This window comes from Centruroides sculpturatus, unplaced genomic scaffold (assembly GCF_000671375.1).
Source record: "Centruroides sculpturatus isolate CEXI.00-Female unplaced genomic scaffold, Cexi_2.0 scaffold438, whole genome shotgun sequence".
NCBI classification, from domain to species: domain Eukaryota; kingdom Metazoa; phylum Arthropoda; class Arachnida; order Scorpiones; family Buthidae; genus Centruroides; species Centruroides sculpturatus.
The window spans coordinates 12,453-36,604 of NW_019384671.1; the positions used below are offsets into that span (position 1 = coordinate 12,453).

A 24,152-nucleotide genomic window follows, 5' to 3' on the forward strand; every position below is an offset into this window, starting at 1 on the left:
AGAAACCAGCACTGTATAATATTCTGTTTAATTCAAGAGTGTGCATATTTATATATATAGAGCAGCTTGCAATGGTACAAAATGTACAGTACAGCAAAATCTGCACCAATTTGGCTCTTATTTAACTTAACATTTAGAAAAAAATACTAGAAAATTTTGTAATTCTCTGTTTTTGTTAATTCATCTTAACTCTTATCCATAAGTGACATATAAACGAAATTTTACTGTATTTTAATAAAGTTTGTTTTCACTTATATTAAGTTAAACAAATTGTATGAGGATTGCAGTAATGTCATTCCTTTTTTCTGTCATTGAAAGGTATCTTTGATATAAATTTAATACCATACTCTACAAAGACAATTGCAGATAGTTATATAATCCTATTTTAAATTTTTTTATTTTATAATTTATATAAAATATGTTGAATTGTATTGAAATTAAACACATACAAAAAGTACTAAACCAAATAAAATTTCACTAAAAATACTAACGTTTGGAAAATTAATTTACCTAATGTGGTTGGAGAAAGTCTTTACCTAAAACACTTTCTCCATCGAATAACAGAAACTGAATTAGTTGTAAATAAATGTAATTACACGAAGTATACTTTATAACATACAAATATATATAAAAACAATATTTTCAATCACATTTAAGGTCATTTAAAATTAAAATACAACTCTTCTTTATGCAAATTATTTTAAATAACCGTGCGTGTGTGCGTGCTTGTACGTGTTGAAACACAGAGGAAATTGTTCGTATCAATCGAAAAAATTTAAAGTAAAAATACCACTGGTTTTCTTCTGTAAGTATCACAGATATTTTAAAATTAGAATATCTCTTATAATTAAAAGTTTGTATTTTTTTAAGTAAAATTAAAATTATTAAATGAAGAGTATCTTATTTGGCAGATTAGAGGAACGAGATTAAAACCACGCAAAGTCTAAATTTTTTATTACGAATTTAGATATTAAATTTGGTTCGATATCAATTTTGTAAACGTCGATTTGTTATTTACAATGCTAATTAGTAAATTTCTATAGATTTAGCTGGATGCAAGGATTGATCAGAATTTTTATCTTGAATACATTATTGACCACTTATGGCTCTATTGATACAATAATGTAGACAATTGCAGTTAAAAAAGTTATATTTATAGTTAAATGAGGAATAATTTAAATTATTTCGTTTTATGTTAATGTAACTCAGATATTACGTTAATTGCGATTAGTAAAGAATTTTCTGTATGAAGTGTTACACAAATATCTATAAACTAAAATTAAAATAAAGGTAATTTACAGGCTGGTTGCTATAAAGCTGTGGTACTGAGAAAACTTTGTATTTACAACGAATAAGCCAAACTTTGTGAATATGCTAATTTAGTTATCAAAATGGTTATCTACATAATAAGATTTAGATTTGAGAAGAAATTTCCTATTTCAGTAATCCTGGTAAGAATCGAAATGGCAACAGTTTAAGACTATATAGGTTGGGCAAAAATGTTTTCCATGTAAAAATGAAATAACATTATTACTTTTAATTATTTTATAAGTTTCTTTTCAGCATTTTGATACACACATATTAGAAAATCTTGTTGCTTGAACATTCAAGATAACATGTTTTAAATCAACCCTGCGTTTCTCATCACAATAGCAAATTGTTTCTATGGTAAAGTGACTTTTCTCCCACCCTGTGCTACAACATAATATGCGTTCAGTTTGAAATTCACATTTATACACAAATATGTTAATACTTATATTCAATAGTTTGTTTTTATGTTTAAACTTGAAAAATATATTTTCATGTAAGGAATTGTTAACATGATAAATTGAATGCTAAAACATGTAAATTAATGTCAGTATATGTAGATATTATTTGTAATGGAAACAATGAATAATAAATGCTCTTAAATGCTGTTTTTTCTTTGTAGGTGTTGATAGACGTAGATAGTATCATGAGCTACGAATGCAAGATTTGTGGTAAGTCGTTGGCTGCTAAACAGAATTTAACTCGTCATATGAGAATCCACACAGGAGAGAGACCCTATAAATGTGAAACATGTTACAAATGTTTTACTCAATTGGGCAATTTGAATTCCCATTTCAGAACTCACACGGGAGAAAAACCATTCGAATGTAAAACATGTAATAGATGTTTTTCTCAAAAGAGCAATTTGAATCGTCATCTCAGAACCCACATGGGAAAATAACCCTGCGAGTAAAAAATATGTAATAAACGTTTTTAGAACGCATTGTGTTTAACTCATCATAGATTCTATACTGAAGACACACCTTACGAATATGTAATAAATGTTTTCCTGAAGAATGGATATTAGATTGTCATTGCAGAAGACACTTGAGGGAGACATTACTGAAGTAACAAATACCCCATAAAAATTGCTCTACTGGAATGAAAGGGAGTAACGATACAACGACTTATTCAAATGTAATTTCCAGCGATTTTGTTAGCAGAAATCCTCGTTTCGAAGAACATCGTTTAATTCAGAATATTTCTACTCATTTTGAATGTAGCCTATTCATTTGCCTCGCATGTAGTAGTCAATTTCAAAGTGAAGCTTACCTGAATTTTTATCGTATAATGCATGATCTATACCCATTTATGTGCGTTATTTGTTTTCAAGCTTTCTGCAGTCGTAAGGCTTTAGAAGAACACAAAACAATTCACAATTCATTAGTCAACTTGTCTTACCATTGCAATAAATGTAGTGTAACATTTGCTTGGGAAGAAAATTAAGAAGTTCATCTTGAATATAATATAAATTTTGTGAAAAAAATTTTGATTGAAAATATACCAACAAGAATTTTATAGACAATTTTAAGTATCTTAAATTGATTTTAAAATAAAGTTTATTGTGAAGATTTTTTGTAATTAATTTCTTGCATTTATTTTTATTTAATACATATAAATTAAATTTAGTGATAGGTTAAAGTAGTTTCTCATTAATTACATAACATTTTTAATTCGATATCTTAATAACAACTCTACAGAATACAGAATATTTATTAATTATTCAAAAGCTTTCGGCTCTCTTGGCATGTCGTTTCTCAGGATCTAATTATTAGCGAGGTTGAAGTCGAAGTTTTAAACTCAAAGTGTATGTCAGACGGTCAGCGCCGGTTGCCTTAAAAATGTATATATTATTAATGCTTATGAAATGGCCAATAGCTTTATTTTCAGGGTAGAGATGTGTTTCATAAAAAATTCTACATGCTTTATTAAAATTGAAATGCTTTATTAAAATTTTTAATAAAGCATTTCACTTGTTGTTACAAGTGAAATGCTTTATTAAAAATTTTACTGTCACTTTTTTATATAATATATCAATTTACATTTATTTCATGTTGTTTTTTTTATTTATTTAAAACAATCTGTTCATTTAATTCATTGTTTTTTCTACATTACTCGGTTCGGTTAATGTCCAGGGTCATAGACTGTCATGGCGGCTCTTCCTGTTTTAGCCTCGAAACCGGACCGCTTTGGAGACCACGTGTCACGTGACGATGCGAGCGAACGGCGACGGCTGCTGCGCCGCGATAAACGGGGAAACCGACGCGCGGGTTAACGTCCATGTACNATAAATATATATTTTTGCTAGTATTTCCATTATTATAATAAATTATCAAAATATCGTCCACTTACTTGCTATATAAAAAAAAATTATCATCTCACTTGTGATCCCACTCCAGATATGATATGCGACCCTTTCTACCTTTCCACCCCTTGACATATTATGACTAAAATATAGCATCAGTGACTCTAATACGTAAATATCCTCGCAAATTAAAAAAAAAATTCGACAGGTTGCACTGTAAAGTCGTATCTTTACATGTAATACAGTCGACCCCCTATAACACGGTAGATACGTTCCGTTCTTTACGAATCAATTTCGTACGAGTCCTTGCCAATCACAGCCCGACACGTGTGAAGTTTACGGACTACGGCTGTTTGAAAGGTTTTCTTCCATAAAATTAATCGATTCTAGTCTAATTCGACTCAACATTTCCAAAATACGAATAATTTTTTGGGAATAATCTGTATAAACTACTCTATAAACAAAAAATTGTAGGATTACTTACCGATTGTTCACAGTTCGACGTCGCCATTGCTCAAGCTTGTTTTCGGCGCTGGACGGCAAAAAGTAGTTCGGCTGCCCGATGACGTTTTACCGAATTATAGGAGATTTTTAACCAGGTTTGTACGGATACCGTCGCAATTTTTTCGCCGTCTTATAGGAATCGTAATTATAGGAACCCGTGTTATAGGGGTATACTGTACTTCTTTACAGTTACATTTTTTCTGCGTTGATTTGTGATATATATCATGAAAAACATTTATAACTAAACAGGCAATTATTATTTATAGAAAGTACAGTTTTATCCTGATAAGTTATCTATTAACTTATTTAGAGAAAAAATATTCTCAACTTTAAACTATAGCAGATCACAACTGTTAATCTTTTGTTCATTCTTGTTAGGAAAAAAAACACATATATATTTAAAAATTCTCTATACAATAATTAAAGTTTTTGTCACCCTTTTCATAAGACAACGTATGGTATATTAATGCGGGTATTTTATTGTCTGTCTATTGATATAAATATTGTAAGTACAATTATATATGTTTTTATAATGTTCGATTCATAATATTACTTTAAAAGAAAGCAATATTCGTGTTAAAATCAGTGATTTTATTCGTAACAAATATAGTGGTTACTCATTTAATATTAATTTAATATATATCTATAATTGCAATGGAAATATAAACGAATGTAAAAAGTATATACGTAATACTTTTGTTAGATATCGCTAATCAATATCATAAAGGTCATAATTTATCGTGTTTTCAACTATTCGAAAGTAGAACAGTAGCGTTATTGTGTATTACAATTTTGTTATTACTTGTTTTCAATTATTTTCTCTTGAAGAATGATCTTCCGAAGATTTTTATGATCGAACAAAGCGAAAACCTAATTGGACAAAATGAGGTTGGTTGTCTTTTTTCATATTCTAATCGTAGTGGTAAATTCCTGTGAACAGTTTCGGGAACAATGGATAAAGGTTCCTTGTATGCTTTCGTCAGCACACAGCTGTTATATGTCAAAGAAATTATCCTATATTGAAATATTCAACGAATCCTTATCGATTTCATGTGGCTACGAAACAATAGACTCTGGTTTGATGCGATGTTTGGACGTTAAACACGTACAAAATCTAACATTTACTAATTGTTATCTATCGGCTTTTGATTTTGGAACATTTATTTTAGGGTATGAAATCAAACATGTCAAGATTATAGACACAACTTCTAAGAGGAACTTCGATAGCGCGTCGTTTATTAATTTGTCATTTCTAAAATCTGTAGAAATTCAAGGCGTGAAGTGTTTTGATCCATTTAATTTGATTTTTCATGATGTTTCTTCTATTACGTTATTGGAAATTAATAACTATAACTTTACTTTATTTGCGAACAGACCATTTCGGCACTTAATTAATCTTTCTGAATTATACATTATCAATGGAAGATTAAAAGTATTACCAGAAGAACTATTTTATAATCTCTACAGTTTGGTAAAATTAAATTTAAGTAACAATTACATCGAATCAATTCATCCATTCGTCTTTAGAAATCTTACCAGACTCGAATATTTGGATTTAAGTTTGAATATAATATAAAGTTTACCTTATGACATGATGAAAGGCCTTTCGAATTTAAGGATATTTTCTATTAATAGAAACTCTGGATTGTCAGGAATTCATACCAAATTATTAACGGATCTGCACAACTTGACTGAATTTCATGCAAAGAATTGCAGTCTTTCTATACTCAAAGAGGATTTATTTTTTGACTTAATTAATTTAATACTCATTGATATAAGTTACAACCAAATTACATATCTCCCGAGCAATCTACTGAAAAATAATAAAATGCTGACAAAGTTATTTTGTTCGCATAATAGAATATCGGAACTTCCAACAGGAATTTTTGAAGGACTTTCTACATTGAGAGAGCTAAATTTGGCTGGAAATCAGTTAAAAAATCTTTCTAAATATGATTTCCAGAATTTGTTGTCTTTGAAGACACTCATTTTATCACAGAATCGCCTCACACGTTTACCGGAAGACATTTTCTTGACGTTGAGTAATTTGTCATATCTCGATCTTTCTAACAACAGTCTTAGTAGAATTTCTGGTAAACACCCTTTTGGCAGCAGCAAGCATCTAAGTCATCTCCGTTTGATGTATGCCAATTTGGCAGTATTTCCCATGATAAATTGGACAGAATACAACTTGACTGACGTAGATTTCAGAGGTAATCGTTTTGGAATAGTGAAATTGCCAATTTACACTCCAAACCACATGAAAATGAATTTGTCTAACTGCAAAATCGAAACAATTTACATAGATGACTGGATATATGGATTTCAAATGCCTACTTATGATATAAGTAGCAATGAAATAATATGCGATTACGACCTGTACCAGTTCGTCACTGTACTTAAGTCAAATATAAAAATTGCATTAAAAATGTTTCCAAATATAGAAAAAACAACGTGTTACACAGAGGCAAGAAATTCTTGGCGAAATGTACGGCAAATAAGATTGCTTGATAATACACCATTCGTAGCCATAGGAAATTATTGTCCAACTAATTGTAAATGCTTAACAGAACATTATTATGTGAAATTGAATTGTTCCAGAAAGGGATTAAGCAGAATACCAGAAGTTCTGGTCCACAATGCAAGAATTGTCGATTTGAGTAACAATTATATAAACGAATTTTCAAATGTTGATACTGTTACGTGGAAAAACGTCACTCACCTATATCTGAGTAATAATTGTTTAACTAATATTCCAGATTACTTTCTTCCTTCACAAATGACATTTCTTTCATTAGATGGAAATCGTTTAACAGAACTTCCACCGGGATTAATAAGTTTCATCGACATATCTAATAGATTTAAAATTCGTTTATCGGGAAACGATTGGAATTGTGATTGTGATTCTCGTTTTACAAAGGATTGGTTGCTTAGAAACATGCAGAAGATTGCCGATTTCTCAAATGTTTCTTGTCGAACGAATTCCTCTCTATTGTCTTTTACTGAAATTGTGTACGGTGATTTCTGCATAGAAACTGCGAATAATTATGTTTCTGTTGTCGAATGGCTAATCTCTGTTATCGTTCTCAGTATTGTCATCGTAATCGGTGTTATTGTATTTGTGTATGTTTTTTACTGTAGGAAAATCAGGAGAAAGTATCGCAACCGTAAAGGCAATATACACGAAATTCAGCCATTTATTTCTATGCATATTATACGTAAATTGTGGAATAAAAACAATTATTGAGTAGTCTGCTTAAGTTAAATAAATTAAATTATATCGACTTAAAATATTGTATAAAAGTTTTAGTTTTCACAATAACATCTTAAATTACTGAGAAACATTTTATTACATCAACGAATCTCGAGAACGGCAATAAATAAATGAAAATGGAGATTATATTTAGAGTACCTAGGGCCACATGATCCTGATAAACTGTATACTAACTTCAAGTCTAGACCGGAAGATCAGTGACTTTAATGATGAAGTTTTATACAGCGAGAAATTACAGAGATTAAATCAGGTATGGAAGTGAATTTGAAACTTAATTTGTTAAAGTATTGTAATTCTGATAGCTTGTTTAATTTTACGAGAAAGATTTTATTTTTGACAATTTTTAAAATTTTGTAAATAATAAAGTAATTTCATAGGTCAATAATTTTGCATTTAAAAAGGACAATTGACTTTTGTATAAATTATGTACGATTTGTATAATAATATTTATTATTAATTAAAGAGTTTTATGTGTTGAATAAACAAGATACTTACCTTCCTGTTCCGGATTGTATATTGGTTTATCAGTTTGAATGAATAAATAACCGTTCTCGTAAAGTAGTTTCAGTTTAAAACTTTTCTTGAAATTCTCACTTTCCACCACGAGAGCTAAGTATAGGCTAGCGTTGCTATTTTTAAAGTTAATTTCTTGAAAGTAGACAGAAGGTATAAACACATTTACAACTCTTGGAATGCCTACGTATTTAAAGAAAATATTTTACAATATCATAAAAGTTGTATTGAATGAATCGTAATATCATAAGATAAATATACAGTGTGTTTAATAAGTCAAGCATCGTACTGAAATTTAATGAGTTCTTCTGTTTCAGGAAAATGTCTACTCATCAAAATTTATACATGGTTTTGAAAAACAAAATAATTGAAGGAAATAGAAGAATTCCTCTGCAAGCAATGCTTGGCCATCAATTATCAAAACAATACATTATAATTGCAAAACAATAAACAGTTTTCTATTTATACTTTTGCAAAAATATACATGCAAAAATATATGTCCAACAGCGTAAAAGCTCTTTCCAGCATTGTATCTTTAAAGTCGTGTGTTGTATGAGTGGTCCATCACTAAAATTACCGGAGAAAGTCATTTTAAGACAAATTAGCTTAAAAGTAATTTCTGATTGCAAATCATTGTCGAAATTGATACTAAAAGTATGTTCTATTATGTTATAATCCATATTTAAAATGGCCGCATTCAGCGATAATACAATAATGTAAACGGCCGAGCATGACTTCATAGCACTCCTACAGTAGTGTTACTTTTTCTACAGACTTGTGGTATGTATCTCTCTGGTTTGTCAAAATTAGTTGGGGTTGGGGGTACACATTATAAAGAAATGCTTTTACATTATTCCACAGGAAAAAATACAAACACCTTAGGTACGAAGAATATGACAGTCATGGAGCAGAGCCATGTTATCCTATCCAGCAGTTGTAATAAACGTCTGTCTATAATGAGTGCTACCACAATACAGTAGATTGCTGGTCACTAACCTGTTGTTATTTCGCCAATAATAATTCATGGAGCAATTCTTTCATTATCACGCGTAAGATGTTTACATATTCGTAACTATTTAGTACTATCATTGAATGTGGCGCCAAGAAGCTGCCTATTCTAATTTTTAAACAAGACGTTTCACGAAAATCGCACTCAGTGTTAAGCATATCGCGTGCATTGTGCAGCACACTCTATCCAATGGTAAGCATTGTAAAAATTATAGACTCCACTTCGGTATAATAGTGCCTATTTAAACATAAAACACGCTAAAGACAGTATTTTGCCATGTAACACCATCTTGCACCATAAAAAATTTCCTGCAGCATCCTCTGCATGTTCCGTTGGTTGCAGTTAGCAGCATATGAGTTTATATCATAATGACGTAATATTCGGCATATTTGTGTCTGCTGCAGTCCACAACCTAACCTGACTCAATCGGACGATAATTAAACATATTGTAGAGCTATAGTAAACACTAATTGAATGGAGACACACCATACTTTAACGAATCATGGTGTATCATAGTTCAGTGATCCCTGTGTAATCAGAACAATAATTATTAACGTGAAACAATTATAAAACCCTCTTAGCAAAAGCACAATACCTTTCTGAAGATTAACTCTGGAGTAGTGAAAATATGTCGTCTCTCCAGGATAATCTTTCAAAGAGATCGTCAGTTATTCATCTTCAGTTCCAATAATAGCAATTCCTTGATTTGTATCAAGACGAATCGACTTTGGTGCTGCTATAAATATCTTTCTGTGAAATATTATTTAATAGTTTTGAATGAAATCCATTTTTCCGTTGTAAATACACGTAAAAATCATACAAAATATATAATAAAAATTAATAAAATTATTAATGTAAATAGTAAAACTTTTTTTATACACTATTATAAATCATAATGCGATTATTACAGAAATTTCGCTTAATACAAAATTTTATTTGTAGATCAAATAATACACAAAAAATTATAAATTAGCGTATTTAATTTACTTATATGTATAGCCTACATGCAATTAAAGATTATATTCACGCTCTTACAAACACAATTGCTATAAGCAAATTGATAATAATTGAAGACATTAAGTATCATAAAGAGTTAATGCTGGTGATGTCCCTATTAGATAATCATATGCATTAATAATTGTATTGTTAATATTAATGACGTATAAAACATAACTCACGAGATATAAATAAAAAAAAATAGATATATGCATCAATTCTAAAAAGACAAGCTTAACTTGTGTGATTTACTGATATAAATGCAGGAGCGATAGATAATCATAAAGTTGCATAGAATATTATATAAAGCTGAAAAAGTAAGTAAAGCATGGCACTGATTAAGAAAGTACGAATTCCAGTCAGTTTGAAGGTGGGATTAACCAGTGCAGGTTGCCAAAAAGTTTAACAGGCTATTGTTTGCTGTGGATGATTAGTGGCTAATTTGGATTTCCTACCAATTAAATATATATTTCGAGCTATCTTTTCGGTCGTGGTAGTTAGTTCTGGTGTCTATAAGAGTAGGATCAATTGTAAAATCAAATTTTTTTGTTTGTATTTTCGAAGGTATAGTTCAAACGTTTTAAATAACTTTTCATATATTATTGGCATCTAAGCGTATTTAAATCCTAACGATAGTGATCTGCATTCATTTTCAAGAAGACATTAAATTTGTTTGATTATCTACGTACACAGATTTGACATTTGTGCAATTATATTTAATTTAATCATATTATAAAAATGCTCACAATAAATAAAATATCAAAGAGAACTTTATCTTAACAAAATGTAAGGTTCCATTGATAAGAAAATAAAGAATTTATATTTAAAAATTAAAAAATTCTTAGCTTCTGTTTAAACGTGCCAATTCTGGAATCCACAGCAATCTACTAATTTTAAATTATTGTATACCTTTCAAAAGTATATAATAGGTTACAGGCATTCCGGCTGCTTTCGAAAAAAAAATCCGTTTGGAAATAATTTTCATTGCCAAATCCTAGTCCTTCTCAATTTTTCAAACTACAAAATAAACCGAGGTTTGTTTTTACACATAGTTTTCACGAGTTATACGAAATTAGTAGGAGAAATGCCTTCAAACAGTGGCGTAGCGAGGAGGGGTAAGGGGTTTATCATGCACCGGGCGCCACTCGCTGAGGGGCGCCCAAATGCTCTCCAAGACAAACTATATTTGTTTCTGGAGGGGGCATCAACAAAGTGCCATGCCCCGGGTGCCAGTTACGTTCGCTGTACCATTGCCTTCAACGAGCACTTTTATATTTTGGCTTCTATTCAAGTGTCACTAACGTGTAAAAATCTAGAAAACGTTAAGAGGCCAGGTCAGTAGACAAGCGCAACTTAAAAATTATGGATTTTTCTTCCTAACTAACAAGTGAACAAAACACTTTTCTGTAAAGTCCTTTAGAGATGCATCTTCCTAAAGTAGATACGCATTGTGTTGCATTGCGTTTACATATCGCACCAAACTAGTTCATAGGAACTTTCTATATTTTATTTAATTAGACATACTAGGCAGAGCCCATGATGCGGGGTATACAATAATTCGTTACATGTACATTACACAAAGAAATATCATATTCCATCCATTATTACAGAGAAAATTAACATACACATAAATCAAAACAAAAATTATACAAGTATTATTATAAACATCAAAATAAATATCTGAAAATAAATATCTGAAAACCCACTATCCAAATATAAACATATAACATAATAACAAAAAATCATCATAGGGAGAACTATCCAACCAAAAACATCATTAAATAAAGAATAAAAACATTAATTACACCCACCTATAAAAGAAAAAGGATTCAATTATTTTATCCAAAATGTGGATAGTTTCCCAACACTTCTTAGCCACAAGCACACTTTTAAGGAAAAAAAATGCCACTATTCGGCAAAAAACGAATACTCCAACATGCAAAATAAACAACGATGTAGGTACAAGGGATCACTAAAACAAAAATAAAAAATCAACAAAGATTACCTAAAAATTAATTTAATCTTTTGAACAAAATTAATTAAATCGAAATACCTTATATTAGTAATAAGTTTCAAAAAATTCTCCAACGGAATAATAGAAGTTCCAAACACATTTTCCCGAATTTTTTCTAACTTAGAGCATTTAGCAATCACGTGAAAAGCATCCAATTATTAATCAATCTGATTATCCTTACAACACATGCAAATTTCTCTGCGATAATTCTGTAAAAAATTAAGGGAATTACATCTAATTTGCATTACTGTGGCACCAATATTGAAAGAATTATTATTATTATAAAGCGAACAGTCAAAAAAAAGATTTATTTAAGTGCTTGTACCAATCATTATAAGAGCTTGCATTAATTCGTTGATTCAAATCCATAATAAAATTGTCAAAATAATTTAATTTCAAAATAGAACAACTATCATGCTTATTTAATAATTCATCAAAATTAATACTATTATTAACACAAATTTCCCTTAGACTTTTAGACCACAGAAAGTCCCTCTTATTAAGCACATAACACAAACAAATTCTGCTCCATCGTTTTTCATTCAATGCAATAGTCCTAAAAGTCCAATTCAAACATTTATTCAATAATGTAAAAGATAAAGGTAATAACGAACATTCCATAAAAATCAAATAATTTGGGGTGCAACGAGACAAACCAAATAACTTTTTTATAAAATTAACCAGAACCGGATCCAATTCGTCATATTGGTATCCCCAAACCTCAGATGCATATAACATAGATGATTTAACAATTGAATTGAAAATCCTTAGACAATCTTTCAAATTTCGCAATTTCGCCGATCTACACATTTGAATAACTTTATCAGTTTTAACAAAGGCATTCTTTTTAACAGTCTGAATATGATATTTAAATTTACCATTAAATCTGAATACAACACCCAGATATTTATATTGGGAAACTATCTGTATTACATCATTCCTAAACCACCATTTATCCAATTTAGCAAGTTTACCACCATTACGGAAAACAACAACTTTAGATTTCATAATATTCAAGCTCATATTATTTTCTAGTAAATATTTATCCAAAATATTAATAAATCCTTGTAAGCCTCTAACTGAGTCGGCAATTAAAACTATATCATCTGCATAGGCCAATATTTTAATGTTAATGCCATTCACCTCGATACCTTCATAGTCAGAATTAGTTATTTGTTCAATTAAATCATTTAAATATACACTAAACAAAACAGGACTTAAAACACAGCCCTGTTTAACACCAGTAACAGTGAAAAAAGACCTAGAACATAGACGACCCCATTTAATCTTCACATTAGACTCTTTATATAATTCAGTAAGCAAGGAAACAAATTTAAAACTAATACCATATTTCAAGAGTTTTTTCCACATTAAATTCCTATCTACAGTATCGAAAGCTGAGGACAAGTCAACAAAAAATGCATAAACTTTTCTCCTTTTTTTCATTAATGTCTTAGTAATAAGAGTATGCAGAATAAAAATATTGTCCAGCGTAGAATATTTTTCACGAAATCCGGCCTGATTCTCAAATAAAACATCGTTTAAATTTAACCAGGTAATCAACCTATAATACAATATATTACAAAATATCTTTGACACACAGTTCAGCAAAGAAATTCCTCTGTAATTACTCGGGATCAACTTAGATCCATTTTTATATACTGGACATAAAATAGCACTACTCCAATCTTTTGGGACTTCCCCAGATCTTAAGATCCTATCAAAGCTTCTAAGCAATATCGGAAAAACAGAATCCATTCTCCAAAATTCAGAAGGTATCCCATCATCCCCAGGCGCAGTACCAACTTTAATTTTATTTAAAACATAACTCAATTCAGAGTTCGAAATAGCTGCATCCAAAATTTCATTAGACCAAGTTAAACATTCATTAAAAACAGACAAATCTACAATATAAGGAAGTGAAGAACCATATAAGGAGTAAAAATAAGTATACCATTCCTCCAAAGAGATGTTCACTCTACTATTATAATTTCTAATTTTACTTAGGTTCCAAAACCATTTATTATTTTTACGGAAAATCCCAGAATTCTGAACCGAATACAAAAACTTTTTCTTCTTAGCTAAACAAATATTTTTAACTAAGCCACGAAATAACACAAATAATTTACGGTATGATTCCAAACCATTTTTCTTAAAAGCTCTCCAAACTCTATTTCTGTTACGAATCATTAAACGACAATCTAAATCAAACCAATTGTTAGTATTTATATAATCTTTTGGTTTTACATTCATATTATTAGCACTAGCTATCTCAACAATTAATTTACTAACATCTGATAAAGAAACAGAATCACAGTCTAACAGACACTTCTCCAACTCAAACATAAAACTATTTATAGACTCATCATTCCAAAAAATTCTTTCATGCCAGCTCCCATTATTATTCACCTTAGATTGACCAGGTTTATTCAAACATAATACCATAGGAAAGTGATCCGAAAAAATACAATTATCATCCACAGAAAACGACTTAACACAACCCCATACAGAAAAAGTTGTTAAACCAAAATCAATAACTGAAGAACCCAAGCTGGACACAAATGTATATTCCCCAGCTTCATCGCCAGACGTTCTACCATTTAATATTAATAAATTTTTATCTGCACAAAATTGAAGCATCTTTCTCCCTCTGCTGTTTACAATCACATCTTTAGATTTCCTTTTTCTTTTAACCAAATCAATATCATAAACATTACCAATGTAGTCAGGAATAACATTTCCCTCACCCATCCGAGCATTAAAATCACCCAAAATAATTAAATTTAAATCTTCATTGAAATCAAAATTATTTAGTGTCTCAAATACTTCCTGCCAATTATGTTCTTGCATATATACAAAACATAACAAAAATTCTCCCACCGGAAATATAATATTAATCAAAACCACAAAATCATCTTTATAAAGTACTTTATAACAAAATCAAATTTTTATAAATAGCAACCATCCAGCCTTAAATCTACCCCTACAACCGTCTCTAAAAGCATTACCAATAATACAATTATAATCCGATAAAACTTCCAGATTATTATTATTACTTTNTAAATAGCAACCATCCAGCCTTAAATCTACCCCTACAACCGTCTCTAAAAGCATTACCAATAATACAATTATAATCCGATAAAACTTCCAGATTATTACTTTTAGAAGAATACCATGTTTCAGACACAAAAACTAAATTAAATTGCGATGTATACCTCCGAAATGAATACGGTTTATTTTTAATACCAGCACAATTCAATATCATTATAGAGGTACACTAGGTATAGAGGTATATAAAATTATTGTTGCTATGAAGAAACAACAATAATTTTACCCGAATTCTCATCATATCCGTATTTCACTCCATCAATAAATATTTTATCATAAGTTAAACGGATTTTCTGAGCACCTTCAGATTTCTTTTGTTTTTCAAACATCCTTAACTTATACCTTATATCTCTTATTCGTTGAGAAAAGTCATCATTAACAAATACATTCAAATTACGGGACTCAAAAACAGCTTTTTTAAAAGATAATTTATCATTAAGAGACCCAAACTGACAAATTATTATTCTAGGCCTATCACCAAATTTCTTTCCAACTCTCCTAGCATCAACATATCTCAACACAGGCAAATTCAGCTTATTCATAGCAAAGAGTTTAACTGCCTCTAAAGTATCATTAGCCGATTCTCCAGCCCCTTCCTCCAAACCATGTATTATTACATTATTAATTCTTCGCTGATTATCCATGTAATCTATCTCTCGTTCCATTTTCGAGACTTTCGTACTAATATTATCAATAAGAGAAGAACTCACCGACTCCGATCCGCCCGAACCAATCCTGGCCTCAATATCCACTAATCTAACCTCAAAATCAACAAGTGCCTCATCCACATTCTTAAGCCATTCCGTAAGATGGTCGAGTCGCTTTATAAAATCCTCCACCTTGCCATTAAGAGCAGCATGCATACGTAATAATAAACGAACACCTTCCGATACGTCAAAATTCGAATCTTGCAGTAATTCGGTAACCTCCTCCTCCTGACCTAAACTACTCCTTCTAGGTCTACTTGGTGTTCTCTCCGGTATAGTCGGTGAATAAGTCTTCCTCTTTCTGCCTTGAGACATAATTAAACAAGCAAACTTACCTATAAAAGAAAAAGGATTCAATTATCTTATCCAAAATATGGATAGTCTCCCAACACTTCTTAGCCACAAGCACACTTTAAAAAAAATGCCACCTTTCGGCAAAAAACGAATACTCCAATATTCAAAATAAACAACGATGTACGTCACTCCGTACAAGGGATCATTATATTAGTAATAAGTTCCAAAAAATTCTCCAACGGAATAATAGAAGTTCCAAACATACTTTCCCGAATTTTTTCTAACTTAGAGCATTTAGCAATCACGTGAAAAGTATCCAATATCTGATCATCCTTACAATACATGCAAATTTCCCTGCAATAATTCTATAAAAGAAAAAAGATTCAATTATCTTATCCAAAATGTGGATAGTCTCCCAGAACTTTCTATATATTCTTATACATCTGCATATACAAACTGCTCAGCAATAATAGAAAAATGTCGCAAAATGCATAGTCGAAAGTTGATGTAACTTTATACAAATGACAATTTTTCAAAAATAATTTTAAACGTTTAACATTTGAAATAAAATTCATTTCATTGCGTGAAATTCATCACGCATCAATTATACGTGATGACATTCACGCAACAACTTTAATCGACTTTGTTCTTATTTTAATTGCAAATGACATGCAATAAACATCGAATTGCAAAATTTAATTAAAAGTATTAATAAATTTTAACTTATTATCGATTTGTTGATTTTCTTTTTGAAACCGTGCCCTGTTTATATTTGTGGCGTAATAAACACTAGTATTGTGTTTTTATTCTAAAGACACATCAACTAATATTTGGAAAATTTGCCATGTGTCTTTAGAATAAAAACACAATACTAGTGTTTATTACGCCACAAATTATTATCGATTCATAACGTCTAATTACATTCAGTCGTTTTCTGCAGTGTTCATTTCTTGTGTTTCATCATAGAAGAAAGAATTTTTAACAATTATCTTTAATTTAAACTTTGAAAGTTTTTTTTTTTAGTAGAATATACATTGGCCACTTGTCTACAATATTCTTCACAAGATGACTTTCTACTGTATAGAAGCTCCTAGTTAGCTGTTAAACATGAAACGAAAATCTGAAAAATTTCATTCAGCTAACCCATTAGTATGATTCGAGCTCAAGATCAATGTTCAGTATTCTTATCCATTCGCCTACTTCTGTAGTACAGTACATGCAATGTATTCAGGCTTAAACAATACAGCAGAGAGTTGATTATCCGAATCAATTGGGGACTGGGGTTGTTCGGAAGATCGATGTTTCGGATAACCGATTACGTACGAATAAATTTATTAATTTATCCCATCATGACATTTTTTTCCGTTGTGTGTCGCTTCGCGTTGAATTTTCGTCGATGTTAAGCCTAACGAAGACTATTGTATCGTTAAAAATTGTTTTTTTTTTATTTTATACGAACAAAATAAATATATTGAAAAATATAAAAACAATAAAAAATTATACTTCAGAAGTTAATTTAGTATCAAAAACGTAAAATATTTGAGTAGCCCAAGACATAGCCAAAGATTGCAGCGCCACAGCACTGGCGAAAATTTAAATTTGCCGACTGGAATTCTTTCGGATGATTGACGTTTCGGATAATTGACTTTCGGATAATCGACGCTCTACTGTAATGAATTGTAATACAGCGCTCTATTTTTTGAATCCGTTTGTCAACTTTTTCATTCAAGAACCCACACTCAGCTGTCAGATATTTGTCGAGTTACGAAAAGGCAATTCACTATCTGCAACTCATCAATCTTTCAAAAGGGACTGATAGTAAGTCGAAAATTCATATTTATAATTAAACAAATCCGGTTATTGTGTTTATCTTCCTGAAAAAAAACTAAGAAATATGTTAGTTTTTTTCAGGAAAATTACTAATAACTTGAACAAAGGGGCGCGTTGATATCAACTTACCTCATTACTATGCGACTTCACAACACGGCACAACAGGTCAATAATACCAATCTTTTAATTTTTACAGTATTTAGGTCCGAATTCTTCCCAAGTATTCTTGACGAGTAGTGATAGTTATCGAGTTTCCGCAAAAAAGCTTTAATTTTAGTGAAAAAATTTCACTACAAATCGATATTCGACTTTTCACTATTTGATATTGATCAACTTTTCTAATTTGCCATCATTTTCCATAGTCGAGGTGACGTAAACAAATGGTCTACTGTTTATTGGCTGTGAACACTTGCAATCAGCGCATCAACAAGAAATGTTTTACTGTTTCACTCATATAGATGGAGTTTCTTAAATAACGTGCATACCCCTTGCAATTTCAGTTGCGTAAGCTGATAAAAATTTCAAAGTGTAATCGCTGCTTCAGGAAATTCTATTGCTGAGAACTTGTCAAACCTTGGTAACAACGGCTCAAGATATCCAAATTAGAAAAGAATACACGAGTACGGGCAAGTATTTGTATTTGAAAATTTTTTCTTAAAACATATATTGAAAATGTTAAATATTAATAGTATAAATATTATAATAAACATTTATACATTTCTAGAATTTTTATTACATATTTTTCTTCAGTAACTGTAATTCATTACTTAAATTACAGTATAAAATTCGTATCAAATATGCTATATATATTCAAATGTTTCCATAAACTGCACCTTATATACTAGTATTAAATATAGTTATTAATATATGTATGGATAAAACTGGACGAGTTATTTGTCTGCATTAGTTTAATTGATTTCCTTTATTCAAATTTGCATAACAGACGGAAGAAAACAGATCAATATGTGTTTGTCTAACGGCAGAGAAATATTTTACGATTGCAGTAAAAGCATCGAGGTCATTGCAGTAAAAGCAGAAAGATCTTACTTAATGATAACTTTTCAAAATTTGATTGTGACTAGTTATACATTTTGGACAACGCATAGAGGACAATTTACCACTATACATTTGACACTAGAAGTAATATTACTGCTACATTTTTTGGGTTTAAATTATAGCAAAAATAATGCTACATAAGGAGAGCACCTCCCAGGAAGAATAATTTTGAGAAACTGACCTTATTATATATTATTTCATATAACAAAATACAAAAAATACATGCAATTATTATTGGTGAAGTTTACTCCTACATCTAGTGTTTCGTAGTGTATCCAATCTGCTATTGGTGCGTTAAAAATGCACAAAAATATAAATTCTATGAAAATATTAATCGTACCTTGCAAAATTATTATTTCATGTTACACTACTCTTGAGAAGACTGCACAAATATACTACACAAAAACTGTTTAATTTGAGCATACTGGCATTGTGAGATCTGAAAACGTTCAAGGGTGGATCATTTTTACCAAAATACAAGGTAAAGAAAGGATTTAATATAATAGAAAATAATATTTTAAACTTCAACAGATTTTATCTAAAGACGGAGGAAACAACAGTTTTGAAGGGAAGTTGATTTCCTTTCCCAGGCTAACTCATAATGAGTCGGGTTTTGCACACGTTACTGCAGAGCCAATAAAAGGGACATTTTCCCGCCATTCGTGGCAGTCCGTCAAGAAAAGGTATTGCCATATGAAAGAATCCGAATATACGACATAGGCAGTCCGTCGAAAAGAGGTATTGCAACAAAAAGAAATACGATACGAAAGAAACAGTCCGCCGAGAAAGGGTATTGCCATACGAAGAAAGCTCTCGCTATACGAAAGTGCCCGTTACATAAGAAAATACAAAAAGAGAACAGAGAAAGGACGAAGACCATCATATAGAAAAAGATACGAAAGACCTAAGGAAGAAGGTAATAAAAACTCGGATAGATCGATGTAAACTCTCTCACCCGTCAGGCTTAGGTTTAAGATAGTTATAAGATAGATTTAGACTTAGTATAGATTCATCCTTTGTATACTTTATATTCTGACTCATTAAATGTTTTATTTGTTTTATGAAAGGGTTTGGTTTCTGTTAGACATTCATTTCCTACGTTCCTCCGACTCCCGAATAAGAGAAAACGCGTGTTAATCCGCGTATCTAAAACCGATTAACTGGTGTCAAGGAATCCTGACGTAGATCTACACTTTGCAGCCCAGATCGTTTTAAACAAAATTAAGAGCCCTCCTTGAAAAAGTTTAGTGAGCCAATCTTTCGATTGCGTGCCCGTAAGTGATATAGGTAACAAACCTGTACCCTTGGCATCTCACACATGTAATAAATTTGGCCATGCAATAATTTGTTAGCCTACTTAATTGGGGTAGCTTGATTTAACTTATGTTCAGACTACGTTTTATGCACAGTTTGAACGTAAACATTTTATATCGTGTTTTTATGTGAACTTATCATTATTTGAAGGAAATACAGTAGAGCGTCGATTTTCCGAAAGTCAATCATCCGAAACGTCAATCATCCGAAAGAATTCCAGTCGGCAAATTTAAATTTTTGCCAATGCTATGGCGCTTCAATCATTGGCTATGTCTTGGGCTACTCAAATATTTTACGTTTTTGATACTAAATTAACATCTGAAGTATAATTTTTTATTACTTTTATATTTTTCAATATATTTATTTTGTTTNATCTTGGTACCGAAAAAAATTTCCGAAATAATCTTTAGTTGAAAATTCCTATAATTAGACACTTATGGCTGTACGAAGTGTAAGAATTGTAAGGTAAATACAAAGAAAAAACGATGATTGATTTTTTCGGTACATTCTTGGTTTGAGTGGGCCTTGAATGTCATTAGGATATATTGTAAAACAAAATTTTTTCGAAATTTATGCCTTGTAAGTAATTTTAGATGTTGCCTTGTCAATTATGCAACAATTTACAGAAACATGTTAATGCATTAGGTACGTTGGTTTTGGTTTTATTACTGTAGCGAAATTTATTTTTAGTTTTACACTTTTCGTATATTCTACACAGACAACTTTTCTATCTGCAAGCTTCTATTATCGTTTAATATTGATAATTTTTGGTAAAGGTAATAACCTAGAGGAAAATCCATCTAATTTTTATGCGTTTAAATTTCAAATACAACGATATTATAAACTAAGTAATCATATTACACCTTTTTATTCAACAGAAATAAAACTATTTACCCTTTCTAAAGCGCGTAACTTACTAAACGCACTTTTGTCACGGGACAGAATCCATTTTTTTTCTAAAACTAAAATTATTGTCTTCGCTTCAAAAATTTTAATTTCATCTTTGTTTTCGTAATTTTCTCTACTTTCGAACAGTGTAAAATATTTTTATATTGACACAAATGCTTTATTTGCATCGAATTTAATGTAATTTGATACGAAAAACGCAAAAAATAAACATATCAAATTTCAACTCGCTGTAATTTATCTCCTGTTTCACCGATTGCTATCGNAAATTTATAAACGTGAGCACGAATATACTCCATCATTTTCACAGAAGAACCGAAGAAGTAATAACAGCAATCAGTAAAATAATCTAACATGCCATTGTCTTCACATAAATCTCTTTGCTTGGCGTATATCTTATTCCCAATATTAAATTCTGCGAAATTATTCGGTCTGGACATCTGCATCCCTTGTCAGTGCATCAAGGAAAAAACAGAAGAACGAAGAACAAACATTTTATTATTTTTATATGACATTTATAATCGTTTAGTTGAAACATTTATTTGGACTGTAGCATTTGTGTGCTTCATAAGAATTAACGAACCCGATATTTATGCTTTACGAGTACTTCGTGTTTTTAATGACTACGCATTATCTGCAGCAGTAATAACATTTATTCTTATCGAGTATGTTGCCGGACAATTTACACTATTAAAACGGAATAAACTTTCATTTCATTGTGTGAAAAGCAGTTACTATGAAGAACTGAAGAATGTCAGCGCGATGCGTAAATATTTATTAGTGGTTTCTTTCATAATGATGGGGATATTTACTACGTTTCCCATTGTANATTTGCATCGAATTTAATGTAATTTGATACGAAAAACGCAAAAAATAAACATATCAAATTTCAACTCGCTGTAATTTATCTCCTGTTTCACCAATTGGTATCGGGTTTGTTTGTAAATGGGAAAGAAATATTACACTTTCAAGTGAAGTGAGTAGAATTTTTTCACTACTGCGAGAAAATTTGTCATCAGACCCCGCGTTACTCCCTACCGCGTAAGTCAATAAACGTTAGTTGTTTTATGACTCTATTTTCAACACTTCTCTTCTGAGTTGTAAATCGACTAATTGACAAAGTTTTTACTTTATTTTACTCATAAAAATGTTTTTTTTTANTTCATAATGGTGGGGATATTTACTACGTTTCCCATTGTATCGTACTTTTCTTTATTTCTTGAAATTAAAAGACAAAACGGAACAGACACAGAAGCATTGATTTGTTCCGTGTTTCATACAGTATTACTGATTTATTGTGCGGGTCAAATTTTCTCCTTATTTTTAATATTTAGAGCCACATTATTTCTGATTGGTGAAAGATGTATTAAGCTTTCTGAAGAGTTAACTCAACTGAAAATAAGAAGCTACTCACTAAAGGAACAAGTAGAAGAGATGTTCGAAAAACACGTGGAAATTTGGGAATTCTTCGGAAACTTAAATGAAAAATGGAAGATTTTTCTCCCCTTTGTTCATACTCATTTGGTTTACATCACTTCTTTCATGTTGTATGCTGGATTGTTTGTAAAAATGGAATTCTATTTACGTATTGTCATCTCGTGTATTTCCGTAATTTCGCTGTTTGCATTTGTTGCAGTGTGTTGGAAATTGTCTGCTTTTACTTCGTTGGTGAGTACAAATTTAAAATATCATACACTTTTCTATATTATTTCATAATAAGTAATACATATGGAATCTTAAATAGTCTATATCAAATTTTGATATCTATTACTATAAAAACTACAGTTGTACTGGTTATTTCAATTTATTATTTTTTACCTTATAAGATTCTTAATAGTAGTAAAACTTATATTAATTGATTGGTCACAAACAGGAAGCAGTATCAAAGATAAAACTCAGTTTTTTTGTTTGTTTTCTAGTAAACAACAATAATTTAAAATTAAATTTACAACATAGAGTCACAACAATGAAACTTTACTTACGTGATTCTAGGTCTTAGACGGTGCTAACGTAACAGTGGTACAACTAATTAATTCAGTTTACCACTCTTATTTTTTCCACAAATTTGTAGAAAATGAATCGAGCAAACGAGTAAATAGCACGGCCTTTTATAACTTGGCTGTAATTTACTTTGTTAAATTACATGTTTCTGATTTTAACATCACATTTATTTATTTAGTTGTACGACGATTTCATTTCTATGGAAAAACTGTTTGCTGCAGATTTATCACCATTATTCAAGTTGAAGGTAAGTTTAATATTATATTTTTTGAATTTTAAGTTTTTTCAGTCAGAAGGTTCTGCCTAAGGATTCAAAATTAAATTAATATTCTTAAGAGTTTTTGCGTAGGAGCTACATTAGCATTTTTAACTACGACCCGAAATGAAATATTTTCATCACTAATTATTTGAATTATGATCATGAAATTTTTTCATTCTTAGATTCTCAATTTTATGAAAAGATATGGAAGAAACCCATTAGGAATTTCTATAGGTGGTTTCTTTTACGTCAAAAGAAATTTTGTAATAAGGGTGAGTAATACCTTGAAATATCATTGTGAATTTAAACACATATATAAAAATTGCTTTACTTATTAGGTGATTAGCGGACTTTACTCGACATTGTCTTCGTTGATTCAAGTGAGTGGTGTGATGAATAAAGAAAAATTATGCAATGCAAATCTTAGCAGTAAAAATGTGTTTAACAGTACTTTGAAATAGATAAGTAGTGTTTTCCTTTGGAAACATAAAATATTTACCTAAATATTTGTAAATGTATTGTCTACAATTGTATCAAGTAATTAAGATGTAGTCACTTATTGAAAAAAATAGTAGTACGTGTAAAACTATTTCTAGAATTTTTAACTTCAAAATGCAAATATATTCCGAATGGATATGAAAATTGTACCTCTTTACCTCAAATCAGTACATTTGCAACTTGTATTGTAAGTTTTCAAAGCACAATCTATACAAAAACTTTCAGACATTCCGGTTGCAATCTAAATGTGTTCATC

General features: G+C 30.4%; 1 protein-coding gene across 1 annotated transcript; it reads left to right on the top strand.

Moving 5' to 3' along the window:
- The first annotated feature begins 5,625 nt into the window (after nt 1–5,625).
- LOC111626702 (protein toll-like) lies at nt 5,626–7,760 on the top strand. The gene has a single exon (XM_023370182.1). It carries the CDS (start codon nt 5,709–5,711, stop codon nt 7,362–7,364), a length of 1,656 nt encoding a protein of 551 aa, XP_023225950.1. The 5' UTR covers nt 5,626–5,708; the 3' UTR covers nt 7,365–7,760.
- The last annotated feature ends 16,392 nt before the right edge of the window (nt 7,761–24,152 follow it).

Excerpts from the sequence above, each read along its gene's own strand:
- LOC111626702 (XM_023370182.1), top strand. The coding sequence starts at position 5,709 with ATGATGAAAGGCCTTTCGAATTTAAGGATATTTTCTATTAATAGAAAC.